At 56.8% G+C, this 22734-nt stretch overlaps 10 protein-coding genes across 12 annotated transcripts; 6 read left to right on the top strand and 4 right to left on the bottom strand.

Annotated features, from left to right (window-relative positions):
- Window positions 1-99: 99 nt before the first annotated feature.
- Window positions 100-2457, top strand: H310_07556. Of its 2 annotated transcripts, XM_008872953.1 has the most exons (3): window positions 100-617; window positions 687-940; window positions 995-2457. In XM_008872953.1, exons 1-3 carry the CDS (start codon window positions 117-119, stop codon window positions 2142-2144), a joined length of 1905 nt encoding a protein of 634 aa, XP_008871175.1. In that variant the 5' UTR covers window positions 100-116; the 3' UTR covers window positions 2145-2457. The 2 variants fall into 2 exon arrangements, with proteins under 2 accessions (XP_008871175.1, XP_008871174.1); XM_008872952.1 differs by having other exon boundaries at window positions 100-940.
- A 573-nt stretch (window positions 2458-3030) lies between these two features.
- Window positions 3031-4075, top strand: H310_07555 (hypothetical protein). Its single transcript, XM_008872951.1, has one exon. It carries the CDS (start codon window positions 3083-3085, stop codon window positions 3965-3967), a length of 885 nt encoding a protein of 294 aa, XP_008871173.1. The 5' UTR covers window positions 3031-3082; the 3' UTR covers window positions 3968-4075.
- H310_07554 (hypothetical protein) lies at window positions 3054-7882 on the bottom strand (the record flags this gene model as incomplete). The annotated part of the gene is made up of 11 exons (XM_008872950.1): window positions 3054-4155; window positions 4207-4338; window positions 4394-4845; window positions 4903-5323; window positions 5386-5539; window positions 5587-5851; window positions 5902-6214; window positions 6263-6573; window positions 6628-7198; window positions 7259-7492; window positions 7547-7882. The coding sequence occupies 11 exons, from the start codon at window positions 7880-7882 to the stop codon at window positions 4057-4059; spliced, it is 3288 nt and encodes a 1095-aa protein (XP_008871172.1). The 3' UTR covers window positions 3054-4056.
- Window positions 7883-8541: 659 nt separating this feature from the next.
- Window positions 8542-11539, top strand: H310_07553. 2 transcript variants are annotated; one of them, XM_008872949.1, is made up of 9 exons: window positions 8542-8575; window positions 8631-8669; window positions 8718-9079; window positions 9145-9733; window positions 9787-10117; window positions 10169-10426; window positions 10481-10669; window positions 10729-11110; window positions 11167-11539. In XM_008872949.1, exons 1-9 carry the CDS (start codon window positions 8554-8556, stop codon window positions 11500-11502), a joined length of 2508 nt encoding a protein of 835 aa, XP_008871171.1. In that variant the 5' UTR covers window positions 8542-8553; the 3' UTR covers window positions 11503-11539. The 2 variants fall into 2 exon arrangements, with proteins under 2 accessions (XP_008871171.1, XP_008871170.1); XM_008872948.1 differs by having other exon boundaries at window positions 8542-8669.
- Window positions 11540-11577: 38 nt separating this feature from the next.
- Window positions 11578-14751, bottom strand: H310_07552 (hypothetical protein; the record flags this gene model as incomplete). The annotated part of the gene is made up of 13 exons (XM_008872947.1): window positions 11578-12159; window positions 12212-12313; window positions 12361-12453; window positions 12520-12693; window positions 12744-12830; window positions 12884-12952; window positions 13017-13366; window positions 13415-13538; window positions 13599-13793; window positions 13837-13993; window positions 14040-14308; window positions 14354-14579; window positions 14627-14751. The coding sequence occupies 13 exons, from the start codon at window positions 14749-14751 to the stop codon at window positions 11578-11580; spliced, it is 2553 nt and encodes an 850-aa protein (XP_008871169.1).
- A 405-nt stretch (window positions 14752-15156) lies between these two features.
- Window positions 15157-17517, top strand: H310_07550 (hypothetical protein). Its single transcript, XM_008872945.1, has 4 exons — window positions 15157-15218; window positions 15275-15394; window positions 15445-15683; window positions 15727-17517. Exons 1-4 carry the CDS (start codon window positions 15180-15182, stop codon window positions 15767-15769), a joined length of 441 nt encoding a protein of 146 aa, XP_008871167.1. The 5' UTR covers window positions 15157-15179; the 3' UTR covers window positions 15770-17517.
- On the bottom strand, window positions 15728-17509 carry H310_07551 (proline-tRNA ligase). Its single transcript, XM_008872946.1, has 2 exons — window positions 16309-17509; window positions 15728-16263 (listed from the first exon to the last, which is right to left on the bottom strand). The coding sequence occupies exons 1-2, from the start codon at window positions 17493-17495 to the stop codon at window positions 15780-15782; spliced, it is 1671 nt and encodes a 556-aa protein (XP_008871168.1). The 5' UTR covers window positions 17496-17509; the 3' UTR covers window positions 15728-15779.
- Window positions 17518-17745: 228 nt separating the features above from the next.
- H310_07549 (TKL protein kinase) lies at window positions 17746-19288 on the top strand. The gene is made up of 2 exons (XM_008872944.1): window positions 17746-17854; window positions 17915-19288. Exons 1-2 carry the CDS (start codon window positions 17770-17772, stop codon window positions 19234-19236), a joined length of 1407 nt encoding a protein of 468 aa, XP_008871166.1. The 5' UTR covers window positions 17746-17769; the 3' UTR covers window positions 19237-19288.
- Window positions 19289-19906: 618 nt separating this feature from the next.
- On the bottom strand, window positions 19907-20994 carry H310_07548 (hypothetical protein). The gene has a single exon (XM_008872943.1). The coding sequence runs from the start codon at window positions 20829-20831 to the stop codon at window positions 20352-20354; it is 480 nt and encodes a 159-aa protein (XP_008871165.1). The 5' UTR covers window positions 20832-20994; the 3' UTR covers window positions 19907-20351.
- Window positions 20995-21848: 854 nt separating this feature from the next.
- On the top strand, window positions 21849-22421 carry H310_07547 (hypothetical protein; the record flags this gene model as incomplete). Its single annotated transcript, XM_008872942.1, has 3 exons — window positions 21849-21968; window positions 22037-22113; window positions 22166-22421. 3 exons carry the CDS (start codon window positions 21849-21851, stop codon window positions 22419-22421), a joined length of 453 nt encoding a protein of 150 aa, XP_008871164.1.
- Between the last annotated feature and the right edge of the window lie 313 nt (window positions 22422-22734).

The raw sequence follows: 22734 nt of genomic DNA, 5'->3' as shown, positions 1-22734 counted from the left end.
TTATTTGAAATGTTTTGTCCAATCATAACGAGTCTTGAAACCGCCAATCACGTCATGGGATTGTGGCACATCTATGCACCACGTTGAAGCCCAACTTGCGCCAGTCATCACTTGCCATGCTGCCACGCAAGTTGTTGGCCCTGCCACGCCGCCTGGCGCACCCATGGCGGCATCGTGACCAGATCCATAAGGCTGTTTCCATTCAAGCTTTGCCGCGGAGTAACTGCGCTGGAGCATGTCGCGGCTTCTCGACGGCCGCGTCGCCGAATGCACAACCGCTGGGGTCACGACCCGGCACCGACCACTCGACCATTACGTTTGCCCACGAAGACCAGCAGTACCTGTCCTTCTACAAGTACGCGACGGTGAATCCAGTGGACCTGCCGCATCTGCGGAAATCCATGCTGCAGGAATGGCGCGCGATGGGTGTCCTCGGCCGCGTCTACATTGCTGAAGTAGGAATCAACGCCCAGATCACGGTACCCGTGTCGCAGCATGCCATCTTTCGATCGTACTTGCAGAGCCACCCGCATCCCCTCTTCCACGGCGTGTTTTTCAATTCCGGCGGCGAACTCAACGACGAAAACAACGATCGGCAGCCGTTCCACACCCTCCACGTACGTGTCCGGTCCCATTTGGCCAACGACGGCTTGAACATTCCTTTGGACATGTCGAACCGTGGCCAGGAGCTTTCTCCACGTGAATGGCACGACGCCCTCGACGACCCTCGGCCCAAGCGCGTGTTCGATTGCCGCAACTACTACGAACACGACGTCGGTCGTTTCGACCATGCCGAGCGCATCATGGTCGAGACGTTCAAAGAAACGTTTGCCACGTTGGACGAGATGCTGCAGGACACACCCACAGACACAACTTGCATGATTTACTGCACTGGCGGCATCCGGTGCGAAAAAGTCGGCGCGTACTTGACGCAGAAAGGGTGCGAGCTGCCATCCTCCCTGCCGTTCTCTTCTCACGGCAACGTTTTCTGTAGGTACACGGACGTGAAGCGGCTCGAAGGCGGTATTGTCCACTACGCGCAATTTATCAAGCAGCACACCGACATCCAATCCAAGTTTAAAGGCCGCAACTTTGTGTTTGACCAGCGGTTGTCGAATATCAACACAGCCATCACGGACGACGTCCTCGCGCACTGCTACACGTGTGGGCAGCCATGCAATACACACACCAACTGCAGCAACACCATGTGCCACGGCTTAATCTTGCAATGCGCCAACTGCGCGATATCCTTTGACGGAGCGTGCTCCCTTCGGTGCCAGAACATGAAGCACGTCATGGACCAGCAGTCGCGCGAACAACGGCGCACGTTTGCTCAACAGTACGCGTACCAGTTCCAGCACCACTTAGTTCCAAACGGACGCATTCGGCCCGGGCCTCCCGCCCGCACCCCGTCCGGCGGTCACCGCTCGTTCTCGTCATACTCGGTACAACCTTCCGAGGAACTCTATCAGTACGTTGTGGCCACGACCAGCTCCTTGGACAAGCACACCCTCCACCAGCTGCGCGCGTTGCGATCAGCGATAGATCGGGACTGGTCACAGGACTTGACAGCCAAAATGATCCCGGAAGCACTTGCGGCGTACCTGCACTTCCTGTTAAAGTCGTCCGGCGCAGCGTCCGTGCTCGAAATCGGATCTTTTGTCGGGTATTCTGCCCTCGCCATGGCGTTGGCCCTGCCGGATCCGCGCCATCTCGTCACATGCGACATTGATCCCAAAGCGCATGCGTGGGCGTCACAATACTTCAAAACAGCCAACATCCCGATCGACTTGCGCCTACAAGACGGCTTCGAGGTCGTCGAGTCCCTCGCGGCTGCCCACCGTCAGTTCGACTTTATATTTGTCGATGGCAACAAAGCCGGCTACACGGCGCTGTACGAAGCCATTTTGGACCGCCAGTTGCTGACGCCGCACGGATTCGTTGTATTTGACAACACGTTGTTCCGGGGGCAAGTCGTGAACCACGCCATGGGCCAAGGTCACCCGAAAGAGAAAGTTGCCGCCAAGTTGGCGGCGTTCAACCAGCGCGTGGCCAGCGACACGCGGACGCACAGCTTCGTTCTACCGCTTTGGGACGGTCTGACGATGGTTCGACCCGTTTTACCGAAACCAGACACGCCTTGAGGGTTGATGCATGACGATTCAGAACGCAATGTATAGAAAAGGTGGTGGCAGCCACGATAGGCAATAGAGGTGCAATTCATGCTGTTGTTTGAAGGCAAAACACAATTCCGGCCCGCCACAAGGACAACGCGGGCACCTGGGCGACAGTCGTTCTTATCGTAGAGATCGCTGGAACAGGCCACACAGTGTGCGCCACGGCGATATGTTTTGTGCACGTCACGTTCTGTGGGGCAGATGCCGTGGTTGAGATTCGACTAGATCATGCGAAGTGCAGCGTGGATTCGGCGCTGACCGTCGTTAGCGAGCGCGCTCGGGTTCGTTATGTAACATAGATGATAGAAAATTGATTCCTTCATTTCTTTTAAACCGGGAACATCGAGTGGTAATTTGCCGCGGGTGAGCAACTTCCCTGGGTCGGGGCGGGCCGCGCTTCGTGGGCAGTGTAACTTTTAGAAACGCATGCACGATAGAGATTGTTTCGTGGAAGCCTGTATTGTCGGCGTTGAGCGATGGGATTAAAAACTGCGTCATGCTGTGCCGACGTCAGTACGCGATTTCCTCGGCCACAGTGACTTGGCGGATATGCTTCGTACAACCGAGTGCTAACGTATAGCTGCCCCCAAGGCCACGTCAACGTTCAGGCCGATGGCAGGCTTTCACAACGCCTTTGCTGGGTTTTGCAGGAGCGGCTCCAAACAGACAGCCCCGTCAAGTGCCGCTGGCAGGGACTTCTTTGACGGCCACGACGAGGATGTCACCCCACTTGTTCGCATGTTCCAGACTCCAAAAATTACTCGAAAAATAAATGCAATAAAGGAGAAAATGTCTAAATGAATTATATAAGACAAAATCTATTCCAGATGATGTCAGAGTGTACTGGCTATACCGTCGCCACGCCTCTGCCATGGTTCGTGGCGGGGTGGCACTTTTGGTCGGGGATGGTGGCGACGTCCGTGACGGACTTCCAGATTACGGGCATTCTTTGCCTGGTGCTGTACTTGATCCTCGCCCTTGCGACAGCTTCACGCCTCTACCTGCACATCCGTCACAGCAGCGGCACCCCGCGGGTTGTTTTCCATGTTGTCCTTCTCATGGTAGTCCTCTTCAGCATGCCAAAGCCCATAGTGTACATATGCGCACCGACGACCGAGATGTGGATCATGGCCTTCATTACGTCACTGTGTGGTATGCTGCTGCTCAACATGGCGCTGTCGTACGTTTGCGTTGAATGGTCCGCAGTCGCCTCGACGGGGAGAACCATCGGCCGCCTGCCGGCAGACCACGGTCCTCTTCGCACTATCGTGATCGTGGCGAACGTTGGGGTGTTGGCATGGGCAGCGGTCACATGCTTTAGCATCGTGTCTTTTCCTGACACGACGGCGGGCGAGGACGCGTTTTACAGGAGCGCGCTGTGCGCGAGTTTGGTCGTTGTTGGGAGCTTGATCTTTCTTGCGACGACTTTCTTGCTCATGGCCCAAGGGCTAAAGATCCGGTCGCGGTTGCTCGAGTCGCAACGATTTGTGTCGCAGGAGAATGTCCAGCGTTCGATGGTTAAGCTGGTGCTGTCCGTTAGCGTGATCACGCTGACGACGTGGGTTCGACTCACGTTCAACCTCTTGGCCGTGTTTGGCGTCGCCGGGTTCGCCGACATGCCGCTGCTTCCATACGAAGTATGGTCCAATTTGGTTCCGACGGTCTTTCCCGTGCTCTGTTTGTTGTACTTGCAGCGGCGGCTACCCCTCGAACCGACCGACACCGGCGACGGGTGCGCCATGACGACCTTGCCCACCACGATGATTTCCACCATCTACGCGAACCCGTAGCCCATCGTCGAGAAGTCGACGCGGCGTAGCTAACACCTTTTATTTATTGTTCATGTGATCGGGAAGCGTCCGCAAGTGTCGTGCACGGGCTAGTCGTCGCTCTTCCACACCAAATACGTCTGCATTTCCTTGAGGATTTCTTGGACCCGCAGCTTGCGGTTATGATGGCGCAGGTGGAGGCATCCTTGCTACAACGGTACAATTCGGGACGTGTTCACTTTGGGAGACGGCGAACTCACCGCATTCAACTTGACTCCCATGCTAACGTTGATGACAGGGCGGCCGAACTTGGGGATGTCCTTGGCCATGGATTCCAAAAGCCCTTCGCCGAGTTCAAGGGGGATATCCACCGCCACCATATCGCATGCGCCCTACGTCGAAGTCATGTCCATGGAGGTATCCATGCCACACGTCATGCCTTCGTACCTCGATCGCAGCGTCGTCAAAATCGGTCGCCGTCGGCAAGACACATGAGACCGGCATCAGCGCCAGGCCAACGTGCTCGCTTTTCCCGACCATGTTCCAGTCCAACACTTCCAAATGCAGCAACGTGGCCAAGCTGACAAGCTTAAATTCGAACGCGGCATTCCACACGGGACTTCGAGTCTTCCGCTTCACGTGGGTTTTGTGCTTGGATGGAAACACCTTGTCACCGAGCTTGACCTTGACCTTGACGAACCCGTCCAGCGCTTTCGTCGACCGATCCATGACGGGCAAGATATTGGCGCCGACCACCACGACATGCAACGTGCCGATCGTGTCGGACTCATCGGGATGCTCCACGCGAATCGCGCGCTCCAACATGTGCAGCTCCTCCCGCAGCTCGTCCACTTGGTCCCCGTCGTCCACGTCGCCGCTGATAATGTACCTATACACCCCTGTGCACCAAAGCGACGTGATACGACGTTGATGCAGACAATCGGACACGTCCATACCGTTCAAGTAAATGTCGCCGCGCGGCCGTTCGCAGCTCGCGGCGCAAGTCTTTGCATGCGTGAGTTGATACAAATACACGTTGCGGAGGTACTCCTGCCGCTTGACCAAACTCTTGATGTGGTGGAGCTTGGCGCGGTCGTCGGCGTCGTGCACTGTCATCAACAACGCGAGCGCGTACAGCACCGCCATGAAGATCGTCACAGAGAACAAATGACCGAGCCAGTTGTTGGTTGGAATCGCATCCCACGTCATGTGCGCTTGGTCGGTCAGCATCTCTGCCAGCACGACCGTCGCCGCATTTACAACGACGCCGCCCAAGCAAATCATTTGAAAGTACGTCGTCCACCCGCCAATCGAGGCGGTGGCGACAGGATACGGTCGCTGCATCCAAAAACACAACTTGTACGCGTCGACGCGGATCTACCCACCCTTCGTTCAATTCCTTCTCCCGAACGACACACGGTCGAGTCAACTACACCGACCTGGACCAACGTGATGGCAAACGCAATGATGGCCGCTTGAGGCGACGCGGCGGCAAACCACGCCACGAAGCCAAACGTGATGGCAATTTGCGCATAGTCTGCGAGGACCCCGTCGTACGGTTCCAGTTCCATCTCGCCGTCCAGCGTGGGTTGTCTACCGATAATGCGTCAAGGGAGGCATGACCACGTGTCGAGGCGTACACGTAGGCGGGTTGAAGGTGCGTCGCGTATGGATGCCGCGAGCGATACGCGTGCGCGATCGAGTCGATCAACGGACCAGAGATGTCCCGCACGGACAGAACGAGGTTGAAGAGAAGGACGACGAGAAGGAGGTTGGCCGTCTCGCTCGCGCACGCGGCGACATCCAGCGCTGGCAGCTTGGTCTTGTTGCACCCAAACACGTATGGCTTACAGAACATGGAAAACAGGATCGGCCCAAAGTAGTTGAGCGTTTGAAATGTCGTGACTAGGACACCAACTCGTTCAGGAACGCCGACGTGGCGGGTCGACTCGTACACTTGACGGTGAGGGCCACGTCGTACTGGTTGTTGGTGCGATGGTTTTCCCAGTCGTTCAGGAACACAACCACCTGCCGCAACGGGTGATTCCTCGAGTTGTGTTGCTGGCACAAGTCTGAACTGACCGCGTGGAAGGGACCTTGCGACAGATTGATGATAACGGCAATCGCAATGTACGAGTACACGACCAACGAGTGGCTCGTGAGCTGGGCTTCCACGTACGCTTGGAGGGCAAATACCCCATAGATCAGTGCTCCGTCGGCGGCAATCGCCGTCCACAGCAGCACCGAGCTCTGCACGCGCCGCAAGCCCTACATACGAGTCAAGTCGATGCGTCCGTTCGAAAGCGAGAGGCGTACTTGCGTCGACGCTGGCGCGTGGATTTCGGGGAGGTTGTGGACCGGGCTGATGCGAATCGCACCGACATACTCGGCGCGAACCGAGTTGTCGAACGCGACGTCTTCCATGCCCCAGATGCAGGCATACCACTTCTCCTGGACATTCCACTTTCGCAGCAATCGGGTCGCGTACAAACAGTTTAAGACGGCGAGGGCTGTGTTGTAGTAGACAAGGTGCGCGCCGTGCAACACAAACTTCATCAGCGGTGCCGCTAGCCCCAACGCGACCAACGGCACCAGGTTGGCCGCATAGAACGAGAGAAAGGCGAAGTCTACATCACGCAGCGACACTAACATTTTCATGGCGTGATCGATACGACTCGTACACAGTGCCAGCTGCTCGCCAAAGTAGTGCCGAATGAGGTCGATGGGTTGATAATACAACACCTCGAGGGCATGGCGGCACCGGCCGTGACCCCACGCGTACCAGTACGCTGTGAAGCTACCCCACTGCTCGCACAGCATATCCAGAGTCACCTCATCTTCGTCGGACGGGTCCCGCGTGTGCACGCACATGTGGTGCACGAGAAAGTTGTGCTTCCGAAGCAGGTCACAGTTGAATTCACTGTCCAACAGGTCCTTTGTGACTCGGATTTTGTCGACGATGCGAAATGGCATGCTCGCTTGGCAGCTTTCGACGTGGCGGTACAAATACTGGAACGCCGGATCGTTCCGAAAGGCAAAGTACATGTGCGGCGACGGCCGATAGCACGTTTGAATCGTCCGGTCCGCGATGCGCTGTATGGCGTGGATACGCCTCGATACCATCGCAGGCGACTCGTTGGGAAAGAGTTGGGCCTCGTCGGCTTGGATCTCTCCTTGCAGGAACATGCGATTGAGCTCTCGTTCAGCTTCGTCGATGGTCCAGACGGACTCGGGACCGTGCAGGTCCCAGTACTACACGCAACGAGGGAAGCATCCATCATAGACTTGGCGCCACTACTGGGTGGTTGATACCTCGCTCCCCGGGTCGATTTCGGGCCAGATCGGCACAAGGATGTTGCTTTGGTCGGCTTGTCGATATAAGAGCTCGCGGCTGACTCGCAGGAGGCAGTAAATGTATTTGGCATCTGTGGTATCGTCGCCAGGTTGTAGTTGTGCCGACCTGTCGATCGTGGACGCAGAGGTAAAGGTCACCAAAGAGATACCCGGGAGGGACTCGAGTCGTTGGATCACGATGTTGCGCATCAACTACGGCATGTACGCACTCGTGAGTCGTATGGAGGACAGTCGTGACTGTCAAACCTCGCGGAAGTACCCGACCGGGATCGTGTCGACGTCGATGGGAGGTACAGAACGGAACTTGTCAACCCACGCTTGGATGAATTCGTTGACGGCGTGCGCCTTGTTGGCTTCGCCGCCACACGTGACGTCGCGAATGATCGTTTTCGCGTCGGCAAACGAAATGCGCTCGCCGGCGACGTCGGCCAGATCGTGCGGCGTGTTGGGGAACACTAGCGCGTAGTAGTATTCGGAGAAGTTCACGTCCGCGCTGTCATGGCTGCCGTAGGACGTGGCCAAGGCAGCGGGGATGTCCAGGATCACGCTATTGCGCGTGCCAAGCTTACTGCGCGTCGACATCCGCCGTGGCTGCGCTTCGATCTTGAACCGTCGCGAATTCCCCACATTCAAGTAGATTGCTAACGTCGACGTGAAACCGGCCAATCATCGAGCTGGAATTGCCAAGATGGCACCACACGGACAAGGCGGCGCCGGCCATCCAATCGATCGAGGTCCAGCGCCACCGCGCGGTTGAATTCCTTCTATCGCGCATCCAGCACGGCAACGGGGACCCCAAGGCATGGGTGATGCCACCCACAAGGTACAGTAGTACCTCAAAATGAATCGTGCCGTGTCTCTGGACCCCCCGACGGTGTCTAGCTGGATACCCCGAAGGATGTATCTCCGTGCGTCCACAGTCGCCTGGGGTACCGCTATGCGCTGCCCGCATCGCGCCTTCCACTGACTAATGAATGCTTGAAGCGCTCCACGAAGCTACGAGTTGGAGGTCTCCACAATTTGCTTGGGGGTTTTCCGTCCTTGTGCTGCTTGGAGATGGCTCAGATGTTTGAATTTTTATTCCTATTGTATACTTTAAACAAGTTACGCGATATATTATAAACACAAAAACCATGCACGATGTGGAGACGTAGGTGTATGGGAGCGATATGATTGGCCAATACGGTCATGGAACTTGATCTTGGGCCAGGTAGGTGGAGGTGCCCATTTTGACTTTAGGTGGCACAAGCTGGATGCGGTCTCCCGCGCGCTCCGGTGATGGCTAGCCACGTACAAAGCGTCCCAGACTCTCACAAGTTCGCCCTTGTAGGTGCCACTCCGCGGAGCAGCCGTTCACCGGCGCCGTCAGGTTTATTTGGGCTCGACACCAACGTTGAACTGACGGATGGGGGTGTAGGCTCGACGCCACACAGCGCAACTCCCAAAGCGATGGGACACCGTGGTGCGAGTTTCCGCATGCCGTCCATCGCCCTGGCGGACGAATCCTCCGACAAGACTAGCATGCTCGGTGGGCAGCTCATGTCTGGCACGACGACTGCGTCGATAGTGGCCAAGTTGACCCAGAACACCATATATGGTCTCATTAATGCCATCCTCGCCATCCCGACCATGTACGGGTATGCTGCAATCATCTTTAGCCACCCGGACTTTGCCACATTCATGCCGATCTTGACCAAACTCGTCATGTTGTCGAGTGTGGTGCATCAAATCATGTTCAGTTTGCTCAGTTCGTTGCCGTTTGCGATCGGTCAAGTGCAGGTACTCGCTCTCACGCTTTTCACGCACACCTCTTGACCTCACCACCTCTCTTCCATGCGTCGTAGGACGCTGGGTTGATATTTCTCAGTGCAATCGCGACCTCCATTTGCGTCAAACTCGGCCCGGACGCGTCGCTCGAGGCCAAAGTGTCGACGACTGTCGTCACGATTGGGCTGTCGACAGCTTTGCTTGGGATCACGTTGGTGGCCCTTGGTAAATTCAAGCTTGCCGGGCTCGTGTCGTACCTTCCCATGCCGGTCGTCGGCGGGTACTTGGCGTACATCGGTCTCTTTTGTCTCTTTGCCGGCCTCTCTTTGTGCACGGGCCTTGTGGTGAACGATTTTGCGTCGACGGTGCAGCTCGCGACGTGGAACAATATCATCTTGTGCCTCCCTGGCGTCCTTGGAGGCTACCTCTTCCTCGTCGTGTCACAAAAGTGCGACGACGCGTTCTCTCTCCCGGGGGTTATCGTCGGCGTCCTCTTCGCGTTCTACGTGCTCCTGTTCGGGTTCGGGTACTCGATGGAAGATGCGCGGGATGCTGGGTGGGTCGGCCAACTCACACCAGACGCCAACTTCTCCGACATGCTGTCGTTGTTTTCGTTCAAGGATGTGCAGTGGCACGTAATGCCGTCGCAAGTAACCACGTGGCTCGGTACGGCGATCGTGCATCGGCGGGGGAGAGTCACAGCCTGCTGTTTCATGTAGGCATGACGTTTGTCGTCGCGTTTGGATCGTGTCTGGATGTGGCCGCCATCGAGATGGACATGGGCCAGAAGCTCGACTTGAATCACGAACTCACGAGCGTGGGATGGTCGAACTTTGTGTCGGGCCTTCTCGGCGGGTACACGGGGTCGTACATTTTTTCCCAAACCATCTTCACGTACCGATCAAAGACCAATTCGCGCGTCGTTGGGCTGGTGGTGATCCTGAGTGAGTTTGCGTTGGTCGTGATGCCCACGGGGCTGCTCAGCTACGTCCCGCGCTTCTTCTTTGCCGCCACGCTCATCTTCATCGCCATCGACCTCATGATTGAATGGTTGGTCGGCATCCGTCCTTGTCTCTACCACTGGCTAACGGACGGTCGCAGGCTCGTGCTGGTTTACCACAAAGTTCTCTTACGCGAGTACCTCGTGCTGTGGCTGTCGTTCATTGCGATCAACGTGGTCGACCTCGAGGGCGGCATGGTGATTGGGATCGGGTTTGCCATCATGAACTTTTTCGTCGGGTACTCGCAAGTCCGCCAAGTCCAACGCGTGCACAAGCGGAGTGCCGCCGTCCGCAACTTTGTTTCACGCACGATCATTGCGGAAAAGCGCGACTCGATCGTGTTCTTGGAGCTCCACGGGTACGAGCCATCCGCCCCATGACCGTTGTCATGCACTTTCAAACAAACTCATAGGTATCTGTTCTTCGGGACTGCTGTCCACATCGTGAACGACGTCAAGAAGGAGCTGCGTGTGCTGGTCGAACCTTCCAAGGGCCTTCGACCGTACGGCGCCGTCGAAAGCGGCGACACACAGGTCACCCTGGAACATCTCGACGGCACGCCACTTGCACCATCCGAGTCGACGAACCGACTGCCCACCCGGTATGTGTTTTTATGTGGCATGCACGCCTCATCGCGTCGATCGCGTGGCTACCCTGCAGGTACTTGGTCCTGGACTTTAAGCGCGTGACGGGTATGGACGCCACCGCCGCGCGAAGTTGCTTTTTGATTCTCCGCGAGCTGTGTGCGAGCCACCGCATCGACGTCTTGTACGCGAACGTCCTGCCGGAGATTCAAACGCTTCTCCTGAACAACGAGATCGCAGACGACACGAGCTTCCACCGGAACGGCGACGCCGCCGTCGAACACTGCGAGACCGACATCGTGCTCAACTCGCGGTCCAGCTCGTTTTTCCGCCCGAACGTGACGCTGCCGCTGCTGCTGAATCGGTTCGTCGGCCGTCCGGACGACAGCCCGTTTTTCGACCCGTTGGCGGAATATTTTACCAAAGTCATGGTCAGCCACGACCATGCGTTTTACAAGGTGCGCATGCCTTCCTTCTTCATTCACGCCTCTAACCTTGCCGTGCGTGCGGCTAGATTTCCGACGTGTCCGGGGCATTGTATATCCTGGCTGCGGGCGGAGTCGACCTGTACATGAACAAGGACGGAAGCGTTGACCACGGCGAAAGCGCGTCGATCACCATGTTGGAAAAAGTGTGTGTCGGGGGCATGTTTGGCGAAGTGGACTTTTTCCTCGACCAGCCGCGGCACATGTCGGCGCGATCGAACCACGACTCGACGGTGTACTGCTTGACGCGGGAAGAGTACATGCGCATGAAGACCGAGCAACCGGTGCTGTGGAACGAGCTCCGCGATTTGATCATGCGGTCCATGGCGCTTACTATCGGCAACAACAACTGGCTCGCCATGTAAACACGTCATCATCATCATACATCCTCGTGGAAGTCTCTGTTGCGTGGTTACTGTGGGGGAGGCTGGCATGAGCCATCACCGCGACGCGTCGGCCTCCACTTCCAACTCAAACACACGTGCTTTCAACGTTGCAATCTCCTGCGCCGCCGCCGTCGTGTTGACGCGCAACTGATCTTCGAGGACCCGGATTTTCACCCACAGGACGTCTTCGTTGTAGCTCTTGTCTTCGTCAGGAGAAGGAACCGCCACGGCGTCCGTGTTGGTGCTGACGTCTAGCGCTGGTTTGTTGTCTGGCTTGTGCACGACGAACCGGGACGTTGTCTGGGTGTCATGAGTTGATTGATTCGGTGGCTGATGACGTCGCGGGGCCACCATGTCGCGGTCGGTCTCCTCGGGAGACGTCGTGCGACGGGGGTTGATTGGAAGCGGCTGCAATGCTCTGGACGACATGGACGGCTTGGTCGTGGATGTGGACAAGGGCGGGACAAGAGGCTCGATTCGGCCTTTGTGTGGAGGGTGCGAATCGTCTTGAAGGGCCGTCGCTGCCCGGAGTCTTGTGATGCTGCGTGAGTTTGATGCGTGCAGCTCAGTCGCAGACACGTACGTGAGTTGCTCCTTAAGGTATGAGTTTTCGAGCCGCAGCCGGAAGATTTCCGCCTGTGTTGGACGGTTGAGACAGCCGTCGTCACCATGTCATCGTGGGGCGTACGTGAACATTCGGCCCAACGGCGCTAGCCTTGGCCTCGGCCAGCTTTGACTCGACGAGCTTTTCGAGCTTGGCAATCACCGTTTCCTGCGTCGCGATGGTTTGCTGCAGCCGGTGAGATGCGCACGTCCAGTCGGGCGATCGACACGCACCTTGTACACGGTGAGCTTTTGCATTTCCGCGTTGGCCTTTTGGATAAAGTTGGCTTGAGCCAAATGAGCCGCCTCCAGGGTTTTGTACTGCATCTAGTTGCGCCATGTAAGCCGTGAAAGGTCGACGGAGGATCGATGGCGACGAATGGTGCGGCCAACCTTGGCTTCGATCAGCTCGGCTTCAAAATTTCTCGCTTCCAGCAGCTTCTTGGAAAGCTCGGCGTGAGACGCCTCCAGGGCGTTGTGCTTGCTCTGTAGTTTCGTGTGGTGCTGCGCGAGAACGGGGAAACTGGTCGCGCTCGCCCCATTCCCGTCGAGACAGATTCGAATTTCCTGGCGCGTTATCGAGAACGTCACAAGTTGCCGCAGCCAGCCGTCTTTACCTCTTGCTGCCGCTGCTCCAGTGCTTCGTAATTGTGCAGTTTGACTTGCAACGATTGAATGAGCTGATCTTTCTTTTGGAGGTGCTTCTGCAAAGCCCGGACGTCAGTACAGATAAGCAACCACTGTTGGGTCGGCGTACCCGGAGGTCCACGATTTCGACCCCACACGATTTGATGGCGGTCGTTCGCTTGTCCATTTCTTTCTGCATCTGGAGAGAGACTTTGCCGTCACAGTCGGTCCATACGGGGCGCGTACGACAACAAACGGCGTACCTTGTCGATGAACGCTTGCTTGGACGCAATGTCTTCAACGAGGCGTTGTAGCTGCGCGTGCCATTTGGCGTCCAGAGTCTTCACAGGCTCGTCGTTTGCCGCCAGCGGCAGTGTTGAAGCGGAGTCTTGGCCGTCGACGTCCCGCGAGTGATACATGGCTGCAATGACCCCAACTATTCCGCCCGTGTCGACCACGGTCGAAATCGGATGCCGATTTAACCCTCGAGCGATTGCAGCCATCCATTGCGGGACCGGTCGTGTGTGGTTGTTCGCGTGCAGGCGATTCGTACAAACGACGCGCTCTTTGCGGAAATCGTGCCATGACGCACCTTCCCACCAACGAAGCATGCCTGGCCATCACTCGTGAAGATTACCAATTTCACCATCGTGTGACCCACCGTGCAATGGCACTTCCCATGGCGCATCGGACATTCGTATCAAGATGGATGGCCAGGGCACTTTGGACCCTTGCCGCGTCGGGACGGCAAACGTTGTGACAGAACTGCTCCCCACGCACACGTACTACAACAGCCGCCCCCGTCATCGACGAGAGGGGGGGGGAAGCCAACACGCGTCACTCACAGAGGGGGTTGCTTTGGGGGCATAGAGCGAAATATGAAAACAAAACGCTGTTGGGGCACTTGAAAAGTCAAAGAGGGTCGGGTACCGCCATGCAAACATGCTGTCGTCAACGTATCCGCCGGGGGTAACCCTGTAGTGATTCGTGCTTTCGTACGCTTGGACGAGGTCGGTGTGGCATCGAACGGTCAGAAACGGCTAACCACGTCGTGAGGATCGTCGACCGAACGAGACATCGTACGAGTGGCGATTCCACCAAGAGAGGGATCGTTTTCGTGGACGTGGGGAGCAATTGGACGACTGCAATCGTTTGCTCGGGCTTGAAACTAGAATGGATGGCAGGCACAGCGTCGACGGTCAATTCCAGCCGATTCCACTGTGGAGACATGGTCGCATCCCTACAAACGTGGTCAGGAAAGGCTGGCCGTCGTGGCCACGTTGCACCGTCGCTGTCGAAAGAGCGTCACGAATATCTGCGCTTGGTCGGGACAGGTCTGTTGTTGGTGTGGAAACTCAACAGTCATGGACACTTCGGTGTCCGGGCGAACTGCTTCAAGCGGCAACGCCGCAAACGCCGCGAGCGTGTCCTCACCAGGGGTTGCGGATGGTCGCTGGACAAGGTCGAGTCGAATGCCCCATCCTCCGTCCTTTTCCTGCATTGCTCGTGGAGGGATGCTGACCACGAGCAACTCGTTGAAGACTGGATTAAAGCTCTACGAGACAAATGGGAATCCCCAACCCCACGCGGCCGGACGTACACAGTCAACGACTCGGGTGCTCGCGAAATGCGTGTACGCCATGGAATACGCGTGCTTTTCACCGTGGGGACTGGCCCAGAACTCGCTCATGTTGGATGTTTCCAGGACACGGCCAACGCGGCACACAATGAATGCTGTCGGGGGGGCTGCCGCGAGAGCTTCCAGGTGGTGGGCATAGTGAACGCAAACAAACAACGTGTCACTCGACGACGACGCGGTGAATGGTCTACGACAGTGTGAGGCAAGTGCTCCAGTACACTCCATCCGACGCACCTGGCGTTTGGCTTGGTGTCGCGGGGGGTATCACAAAAGTCGGGCTGGAATGCACCTTCGTCATGTACGCCAGTCGTCTTCAAGAACGGGGGTATGAATGGAGCAGGGGGCTGTGGACTTTCCATCTACTGCATGGCGGCGCGCGCGCCCGTGTCGCGGTTGTCCGAAACGGCGCCGAATGAAACGAGATGAAACTGCCGCCCATCGTTTGACGGGACGCATCGAGGGGGGGCGGCATCAGGACGATCTTCTACGCACAAGTCGACTGCTTCCACTCAGCGTTCACAAAACTGCGGACAACACGATCTTTAGGTCCTCATCATGGCGACCTGCATCGAGTCGACCGCCGGTGAAACGGACGTCGGGTTCAACGGCGCGAACAAATGGCCGACAACGACATATTCCCCTTGTTTAATGGCAATCGGTATGTCCATCGATCGCAAGACCTTGTATAATGTATGCAATCCAGCGCATCATGCAAATCATGCTCTTAAAGTCAGGGATCTTGCGATGCCGTGATGCTGTCACAAGCTGACCACACTTTCGAAGTGTCATGCCCCGATGCAATGTGGCCGAGTACCCTGGGCGACAAGTACGCTCGTCTGCTCTATATCTTTGCCGATTAACTGCACCGTGGATCCGTAACAGGAGCCGTCGATGACCGCGGAAGAAGTGTCGAGCACGGCACATGCCGAAAGCGTCCAACTCCTCGAGCGAAGCAGTTTCAGCGATTCGCACGCTTCCATTGCTGGCCCTTCACCGGGCGAGGTACCATGGCACCATCCCCAAGAACGTGCATGACACTACTTCTATTCTAGACAGGTGGCAACGACCCTCCATCCACGACATCCGACCAAGCGCTTGCTCGCGCTTTGCATCAAGAGCTCAACAATCCCCTTGGGTTTGTCGTCGCACAGCCTGTCTTTGACACCCCATTCAACTGCGGATCGTGCGGCACGACGCATCAGGTTCGTGGAGCTACGCCAGGCTCTCAATTTCAATGCTCTGTGTGCGGGTCATTGAACTTGTTGCCACCCGCCCCCACTCCACTTGTTATGTACGTCCTCGATCGTTTTCCACCGACCTGATGACATTTCTAGGGTTGAACGCACGCCTTATCCACTCGTTTGTAACTTGCAATGATAACTTTATCTTAATGCTTTTGTTGGATGAGGGCTTGGACGCGGTCTACTGGCACGTGGTCAACTTGCATCGTTGGTCGATACAGCACTTCGACCAGTCCTTCCGTGGCAAACCGCTTTCCAAACACCACGCGCCATGTGTACCCAATGAGCTCTGCTTCGGTCAGCTTCAACCCAGGCCGTTCGCCCCATCTATCGTCCAGCACGACATCGTCGGGCCACACTGACGCCAACGTGCTAGCCATGGCCCTGGCAGCAACAGCAACATCATCGTCTGCTTTCTTGGCGAAACCTACGACAACCACACGATATGGCACGATCGCTTGTGGCCACACGATCCCATGCGAGTCGTGGAGGCTTTCCACGGCCGCCGCGAGAAGGCGGGTGACACCCATGCCGTAGCAGCCCATCACCATGGGTTGGGAATGATTCGACGAATCGATAAAGTTTGCACCAAGGGTTTTGGAGTACTTGTCGCCCAAGTAAAACACATGCCTACATCATGTCAGCAACCTACTGGAGCGACCATGATGCACGCACCCGACTTCAATCCCTCGTTTCGCAGCTAGAACTCCTTCCGCACAGTTGGGGCATCCGTCGTGCTCCTTGGCCTGGCGAAATTCGCCCACGATGGCCGTCGCGGGCGCTCCATGGACAGCCACGGCGGAATCGATAAAGTATTGCACGGGCAACGAGGAATCGATGGAAGCGGCCGAGCAGGGCGTCAAGTTGTCGACCTCGACGGAATGCGCCTTCAAAGCAAGAACATTCACTTCTCGACCTGCCGGGGTCAAAATGGCCACCACGCGTGTTGAAGATCCCAATGCTTCGTGGTAGTACGAAATGACCACAGAGTCGGCGATTTGGTCGACAACATCGGCAAAGGTCGCGGGTTGGGTCGGCGAGTCCCGGACAACACCGCGGGCCTTCTCCACATTGGCAGCATAGTCGCAAGTGCCGCATGACAGAATCGCATCTTCACCGAATCCAGACAGTACGTGGAACTCGTGCGACAAACTTCCGCCGATGTTGCCCGTGTCTGCTTCGACTTGGGCAATGGGTACGTCGAGTTCGTTCAAAATGGCGTGGTAAGCCTGAACCATCAAGTTGTACGTGACCTCAGCACCCTCTCGGTCCACGTCGAACGTGTATGCGTCTTTCATAATGAATTCTTTCGCACGCAGCAAGCCAAATCGAGGTCGGATTTCATCGCGAAACTTGCGGCCAATTTGGTACAGCCGCAGGGGGAGAGCTTTTGGGGACGTGACGGTGGACGCGACCAGAGACGTGAACACTTCTTCGTGGGTAGGTCCAAGGCAGTGCGCGACGTCGCGTCGGTCATGGACGCGGAAGAGCTCAGGGCCGCTGGATTCCCACCGTCCCGTTTCCTTCCACAGTTCGTTGTGAAGTAGGTTCGGCATGCTCAGCTTGGAGCACCCAATCGCATGCATGTGGTTGTCGATGATAGCCTCCAACTTCGCCAGCGACCGCAGTGCCAATGGAAGCATCATGTAGATCCCATTCGACGATTTGCGCATGAATCCTGCACGTAGGAGCAACTGGTGACTCGGAATGGCCGCATCCGCCGGTACTTCTTTCGTGGTCGGGATGAAGATCGAACTTCGCAAGGCGTATGGAGACGCTGACGACATCTGACGACGCACATGATCCAACGACGGGCGGCCCAGCGCCACTCGTCGCGGTGCAGTCGCGATCGACCGCCACATTTTTTGAAGCCGATGAATTTCCACCAATGTCACTTGAACACCCGATATCCGGATGAACAAACTGTTATCCGGTCAAGAGGACTTAACAAATTCAAAATTTATATGCGGCTTGAATGATATAGATTTATATAACGCACGGATCAAAATGAAGAGATCTTTTATAGTAGAACAGTGCATATATATTGTATTTTCAGTATGTCACATCCCTCGTCCGCGAGATGGCCAATTGAAAGCCAGCGCACATCGCTAACACAACTGAGCTTCATTCAAGGCGATGCCAGGGAGCTTGGCGACGGCAAGATCCCTAGCTCAGCAGGAACCACCGCTTCCTCCGTCGCACGACCGACTGGCCGATCCAGGTTCGTCTTCTGATCTGTTCCGAGCGCTACAGCATGCTTGTGTTGACTTTTCTCCCGCAGATGATATTGTGATCTCGGTGGGAGTCATCGTCGGCTTGGCCAAGCTCTTGCTCGTTGTCTGGCGTGTTGTGTCGATGATCCGGTCCGATTACAACGCTCAGAAAGAGCAGCACAAACAAAGGCTCAAGAAAGCGTTTACGCATGGGGAGAACCTCCAGGAGGACTACGAGTTCCACGGAGATGGACTGTTCAAAGCGCCAGAGACTGCCGACAGCTTCACCACATTGCTTGACACGATGCCTGCCGTGCTTCGCGTGCCGAGCATGTCACTTCCCCGTGACCAACGCGACGAAAACGACGAATTCGACGACCAACCACGGAAATCTGCGACGTCGCATCGTGTGAGCAAGCAGCATCTTCCAACGCGTTCGTCGCTCACACCCCACGAGTCCATGTCGCACTTCGTCGCACTCGGGGAGAAGTTTGAAATGAAAGGGCTGCGCCCCTTTCGCATCGACGACTCGCTATTGATCTCAGACGAACTTGTGGCGAAAGGCTCGTATGGAGAAGTGTGGCGGGGCCGGTACAACGGTGCGACCGTCGCAATCAAGACCCTCGTGTCCACCCAACCGCAAACGATTGACCACGTTACAGTGTTTGTGAACGAGATTCGTCTCATGGTGGACCTGCACCACTCGTGCGTATGCCAAGTCCTTGGGGCGTCGTGGCAGCCGTCCGGCGACATCAAGATGGTCATGGAGTTTATGCCGCGAGGCGACCTCACCACGCACCTCGCCAAGACGACGCCGAGCAGCTGCGGCTGGGACGACAAGGTGCTTCTGGCGCTCGACATTGCCGACGGCCTGGCGTACGTGCACCACCGCAAAGTCATTCATCGGGACCTCAAGAGCCGCAATGTCCTGCTGTGCGACAGAGCGGCGACTGCAGAGGACCACGCGCGGCTTGGCGCAAAAATCACAGACTTTGGGCTATCCCGAACGGTAAAGGAAGACGACGAAAACGCGTCTTGGAGCTGCGGCGTCGGGACGTACCGATGGATGGCCCCCGAGCTCTTTCTCAACAGTCGGTACACGTCTGCCGTCGACGTGTACTCGTTCGGGATGATTCTGTCTGAGATGGATTCACACCAAGTCCCGTTCTGGAACACGCGGACGCCCGACGGACAACTTGTCCATGATATCGGGATCATGGACAAAGTGCGCCGCGGCGAACTCCGCCCCAAGTTTTCCTCGTCGTGTCCGGAATGGATAGAGCAGCTCGGGATGGCATGCGTCGACATGAAGCCATCCCTTCGGCCAACAGCGGAGCAGATCAAGGCGATCCTGCTCTTGCATGTGGCAGACTCGTCGTTGTTTGAATAACAGCAACGTTCTCGCGTTGGCTTGGCCATGCGCCATGTCCAGATATAGGTACTAGCATTGTCCTACGGGCTCCACACTCGTCGTCAAGAAGGAAAAGGTGGCAAGTGCTGGCAAGTAGGGGCTGATATGGGCCAACCAAAACAATGTGTGGCGAGGTTGGTGGGTTTGATGCCCTTCGCTTCTCTACCATATGCCGCGCCGTGTCGTGGGCATCGTAGAGGGGACGCGCGGCGCCACGTCGGCCTTGTTTGAGAGACCTTGGCGTATGGACAGGCCAGTTGGCGCTCTCCCATGTCCACTCGGAGTCATGTTCTCGGTGCCTGCATGCCACGATTTGACCGAGTTGATGCTCGTCCTGTCGTGGGCGAAACCAGTTGGATGTCGTCCCAGTCCACGGTTGCGGTGGGAAGTAAGCACTCGAAGGGGTGCCACGCACTCTGCAGTGGCCAACCCAACTAGCACCCACCGAGTGTTGCTGCGCAGGTCCCACTTGTGCTTGGCACATGGCCGGCTTTCTCGTCGCGAAATCGACCGACGATGTTGAAGTTGTGGGTTTTCACCCTTTTTTATGGAAATTGTCGCGAGTCGCAGCACTTTGGCGGTTTTCCATCCAAAATTTCCATCTATTGTGTGTGATTTGTCGACAACTTTTCATCGTTTTACAGTGGATGGGATACCCATCATGGTCGCAACGACAGTGAAGGATGCAGGTTGCCTCATGGCGCCGTCACAACGGCATTTCACGAAGACGGAGGAATACTCTCGATGAGGTGGTGGGTCGTATCCATGCTGGCGACCACTGCGACGGCCATCACGTCGTGTTGGATCGGCGCGCTGCCAGCCACGACAACGCCGAAGGACTTGATCGGCATCGGCAGCCCTCGCGACTGCACCGTTGCTGTCTCGATCGCTCGTAACACGAGCGCGATCGTCGTCCCGAACCAGCCCCATTCTCTGAATTGGTCGGTCTCCTTTGCGACGGCCTCTCAAATTCCAACCGAGGCGACGTCCACGTTGTTCACATGCCGCGACGACATGTGTTCGACCTTTGACACTGCAACGAGCAAAAGCTCTCGTCAACCGATCGGACCCAACGCGTCTTCTGGTCTGGTCTTTCAAGGCAACGTCGTGTTTCCGTCAGCAGGCACATTCTCTTTTGTCATCCTCATCGTCCTGCCGACCAAGACAAATGCCATCGTCGTGGATACGGTAGTCGTCGAGCCCGCGACCGCCAGCCCTTCGACAACCGATGATGCCATCTCCTCCACCCCCACGCTCGCGATCGCCCTGTCGGTGCTGGGCGGCGTTGTGTTTGTTGGGATCGTTCTCGTCTTCTTGCGCTGGCGCCGCCATCGCAACGTGACGACATCGGCCGCGATGCTCCAGGGTCCCCCACCACAGTCACCCCACTGGGATTTCCATGCCGAACTGTCCAAGTCGTCGGGATCCCGATTCCGCAAGACAGACACAAACAACAGCAGCGACGTCAGCACCCCCTTCGACTGCACGTTGGGCCTGCCCCGCCCGCCCCCGCCACAGTTGATGACGTACCCTCGACATCTCGTATATCTCCCCCAAAGCCCCCAGAGCTCCATTTGCACCGGCTACGACCAGTACAGCGTCCGCAGCTACAGTGTCGCAACTGGTTCGGCCCTAACGGCCCGCGACAGCGGGCGCGACACTTGTCACTGGCGAGACAGCAGTTCGACATATCCCGCATCAGACGTGAACGGGTCACGAGTGACCATGCTGTCCAACACCTCCATGGACCCCGAGGACTCGATGGGCCGACGCTACCACTACCCGCCTCACTGATGTGCTTCCCCATTCGACTATTTAACGTCACAATAGACTTCTGTCGTAACTGGATCCATTCTCGCTGGCATTGTCACACCGGCAGCAGCCCGTGCGCAGGTCAAGCATCGCCCCATATCATGACGCCGACATGTTGTTGCTGCCTGGGGACGTTGGGATCGGCGACTTTGCATGGCCAACTCATACTTATGTACGCGTTGACGTTTGGATGTCGACACCTTGTCACCGTCCCCCTCGATGTCTTGCCCCTCTCAAGCTGCACGAACTCCCGAAGTGCTAGCATGGCATTGGAAAGGACTGCCCGTGTTGAAAGGGGTGCTCGTGCTGGGGGGCGAAGGGGGGAATGGGAGTCGGGGCATTCTCGAGGCTGTCGAGCTTTGACGAACAATACCGTTCGACGTTATGCCAACACGGGCATCGAGGGCGGGGAGGCGTGAGTCGTTCCAGTGCGAAATGTGCTCTACGTGCGGGGGGGGAGCTCGTACTACGATCAAGCAACTCACTCAGCGTTGCCGGAATGGCTTCGGTTTTCCAAGTCATGTGTCATAAACTTTGGCCGTTGGGCTATGGGACGGGGCGTCCGTTCTCGGTTTGGTCTTTCGCCGTTCATTCAGATAATTGCTCGACCCATGCTGGTGTCGCCCCCGAGCGCAACGCCTCCCCACGACGGGCTTTGTTTTGCATTGCACGACTTGCTCGGTGGAGAGCCTTCGATGCACTCCCTGCCGAACTCGACATTGGGGGAACCCCCTGACGCATCAGACTCCAAGCCATGGGCAATGGACCATCTTCCAGTGATGAGCAGCAGCGACAACCCAGCATCGACCGAATGGTCGGTGTCGCTCGCATACCAAGACATCATCCCTGACACCATCGCGATGCTGCCGTTGTTGCGACTTCCTGCGACCTCTCCTCGCGTACCGCGCTCGGACAAGGCACCGACCGACTCGTTGCCACGGCGAGTTTGCGATCATACGGGATGTAGAAGCCAGGCCCGGGCATACGGCAAGTGCAAACGCCACGGCGGATCCAAACGGTGCCAAGTTGTCGGCTGTACAAAAAGTGTGCAAAGTCGAGGCATGTGCATTCGACACGGCGGTGGCTCGCGGTGTAGTGTCGCCGAGTGCAAGCGCGCTGCCCAGAGCAAAGGCTTATGCAAACTGCATGGTGGTGGACGGCCGTGTTTGGTGGAAGGGTGTGAGAAGAAAGCGCACATGCGCCAGTTGTGTCGGCAGCACGGAGGAGGAGCCAAATGTGCCACGGACAATTGCGACAAGTGGGCTCAACGAAACGGGTTGTGCCTGATGCATGCCAAGCGCGTGGATGACGATGCGTTGGCGGTCGAAGCGATGGCGTCGTTTGTCGTATAACTACCACATTGCTCGTCGATCAACGAGGCGTATTTACTTTTTATGGCTACGTGGTTATCTCCCTGATCGTAACGTAGATGAATGCTGCACACGAACTCTTTGGATGGCCTTCCCGTACTGGACCAACCTTCTCCAGCGAGCGCCATGTTCATCCGAAAGCATAGAGTCTGAACCCCGGCTTGGTCCTAATTCCAACGAGTCCTTCCGATTCATGCCATTCCCGAGAAATGATGTTACAGTGTGAGCAAGTATCGTCGCCTGCTCAAGCACATCTGCCGCGCCCCCTTGGCTGAAATGCTGGTGGCCACATGTT

This window comes from Aphanomyces invadans (genome assembly GCF_000520115.1).
Source record: "Aphanomyces invadans strain NJM9701 unplaced genomic scaffold supercont1.14, whole genome shotgun sequence".
In the NCBI taxonomy this organism is placed as follows: domain Eukaryota; phylum Oomycota; class Saprolegniomycetes; order Saprolegniales; family Verrucalvaceae; genus Aphanomyces; species Aphanomyces invadans.
This window is presented reverse-complemented; position numbering and strand designations above follow the sequence as displayed.

Coding starts and splice junctions, on each gene's coding strand:
- H310_07556 (XM_008872952.1), top strand. CDS start 117: ATGCTGCCACGCAAGTTGTTGGCCCTGCCACGCCGCCTGGCGCACCCA. Junction 941..994: donor GCGTACTTGACGCAGAAAGG/GTGCGAGCTGCC, acceptor CGTTTTCTGTAG/GTACACGGACGTGAAGCGGC.
- H310_07555 (XM_008872951.1), top strand. CDS start 3,083: ATGGTGGCGACGTCCGTGACGGACTTCCAGATTACGGGCATTCTTTGC.
- H310_07553 (XM_008872948.1), top strand. CDS start 8,579: ATGGCTAGCCACGTACAAAGCGTCCCAGACTCTCACAAGTTCGCCCTT. Junction 10,427..10,480: donor GTGTTCTTGGAGCTCCACGG/GTACGAGCCATC, acceptor ACAAACTCATAG/GTATCTGTTCTTCGGGACTG. Junction 10,670..10,728: donor ACGAACCGACTGCCCACCCG/GTATGTGTTTTT, acceptor GCTACCCTGCAG/GTACTTGGTCCTGGACTTTA.
- H310_07550 (XM_008872945.1), top strand. CDS start 15,180: ATGCCCCGATGCAATGTGGCCGAGTACCCTGGGCGACAA. Junction 15,219..15,274: donor CCGAGTACCCTGGGCGACAA/GTACGCTCGTCT, acceptor GATCCGTAACAG/GAGCCGTCGATGACCGCGGA. Junction 15,395..15,444: donor CTGGCCCTTCACCGGGCGAG/GTACCATGGCAC, acceptor CTTCTATTCTAG/ACAGGTGGCAACGACCCTCC.
- H310_07551 (XM_008872946.1), bottom strand. CDS start 17,495: ATGTGGCGGTCGATCGCGACTGCACCGCGACGAGTGGCGCTGGGCCGC. Junction 16,264..16,308: donor AAACGAGGGATTGAAGTCGG/GTGCGTGCATCA, acceptor GACATGATGTAG/GCATGTGTTTTACTTGGGCG.
- H310_07549 (XM_008872944.1), top strand. CDS start 17,770: ATGCCAGGGAGCTTGGCGACGGCAAGATCCCTAGCTCAGCAGGAACCA. Junction 17,855..17,914: donor CGACCGACTGGCCGATCCAG/GTTCGTCTTCTG, acceptor TTTCTCCCGCAG/ATGATATTGTGATCTCGGTG.
- H310_07548 (XM_008872943.1), bottom strand. CDS start 20,831: ATGGAGCTCTGGGGGCTTTGGGGGAGATATACGAGATGTCGAGGGTAC.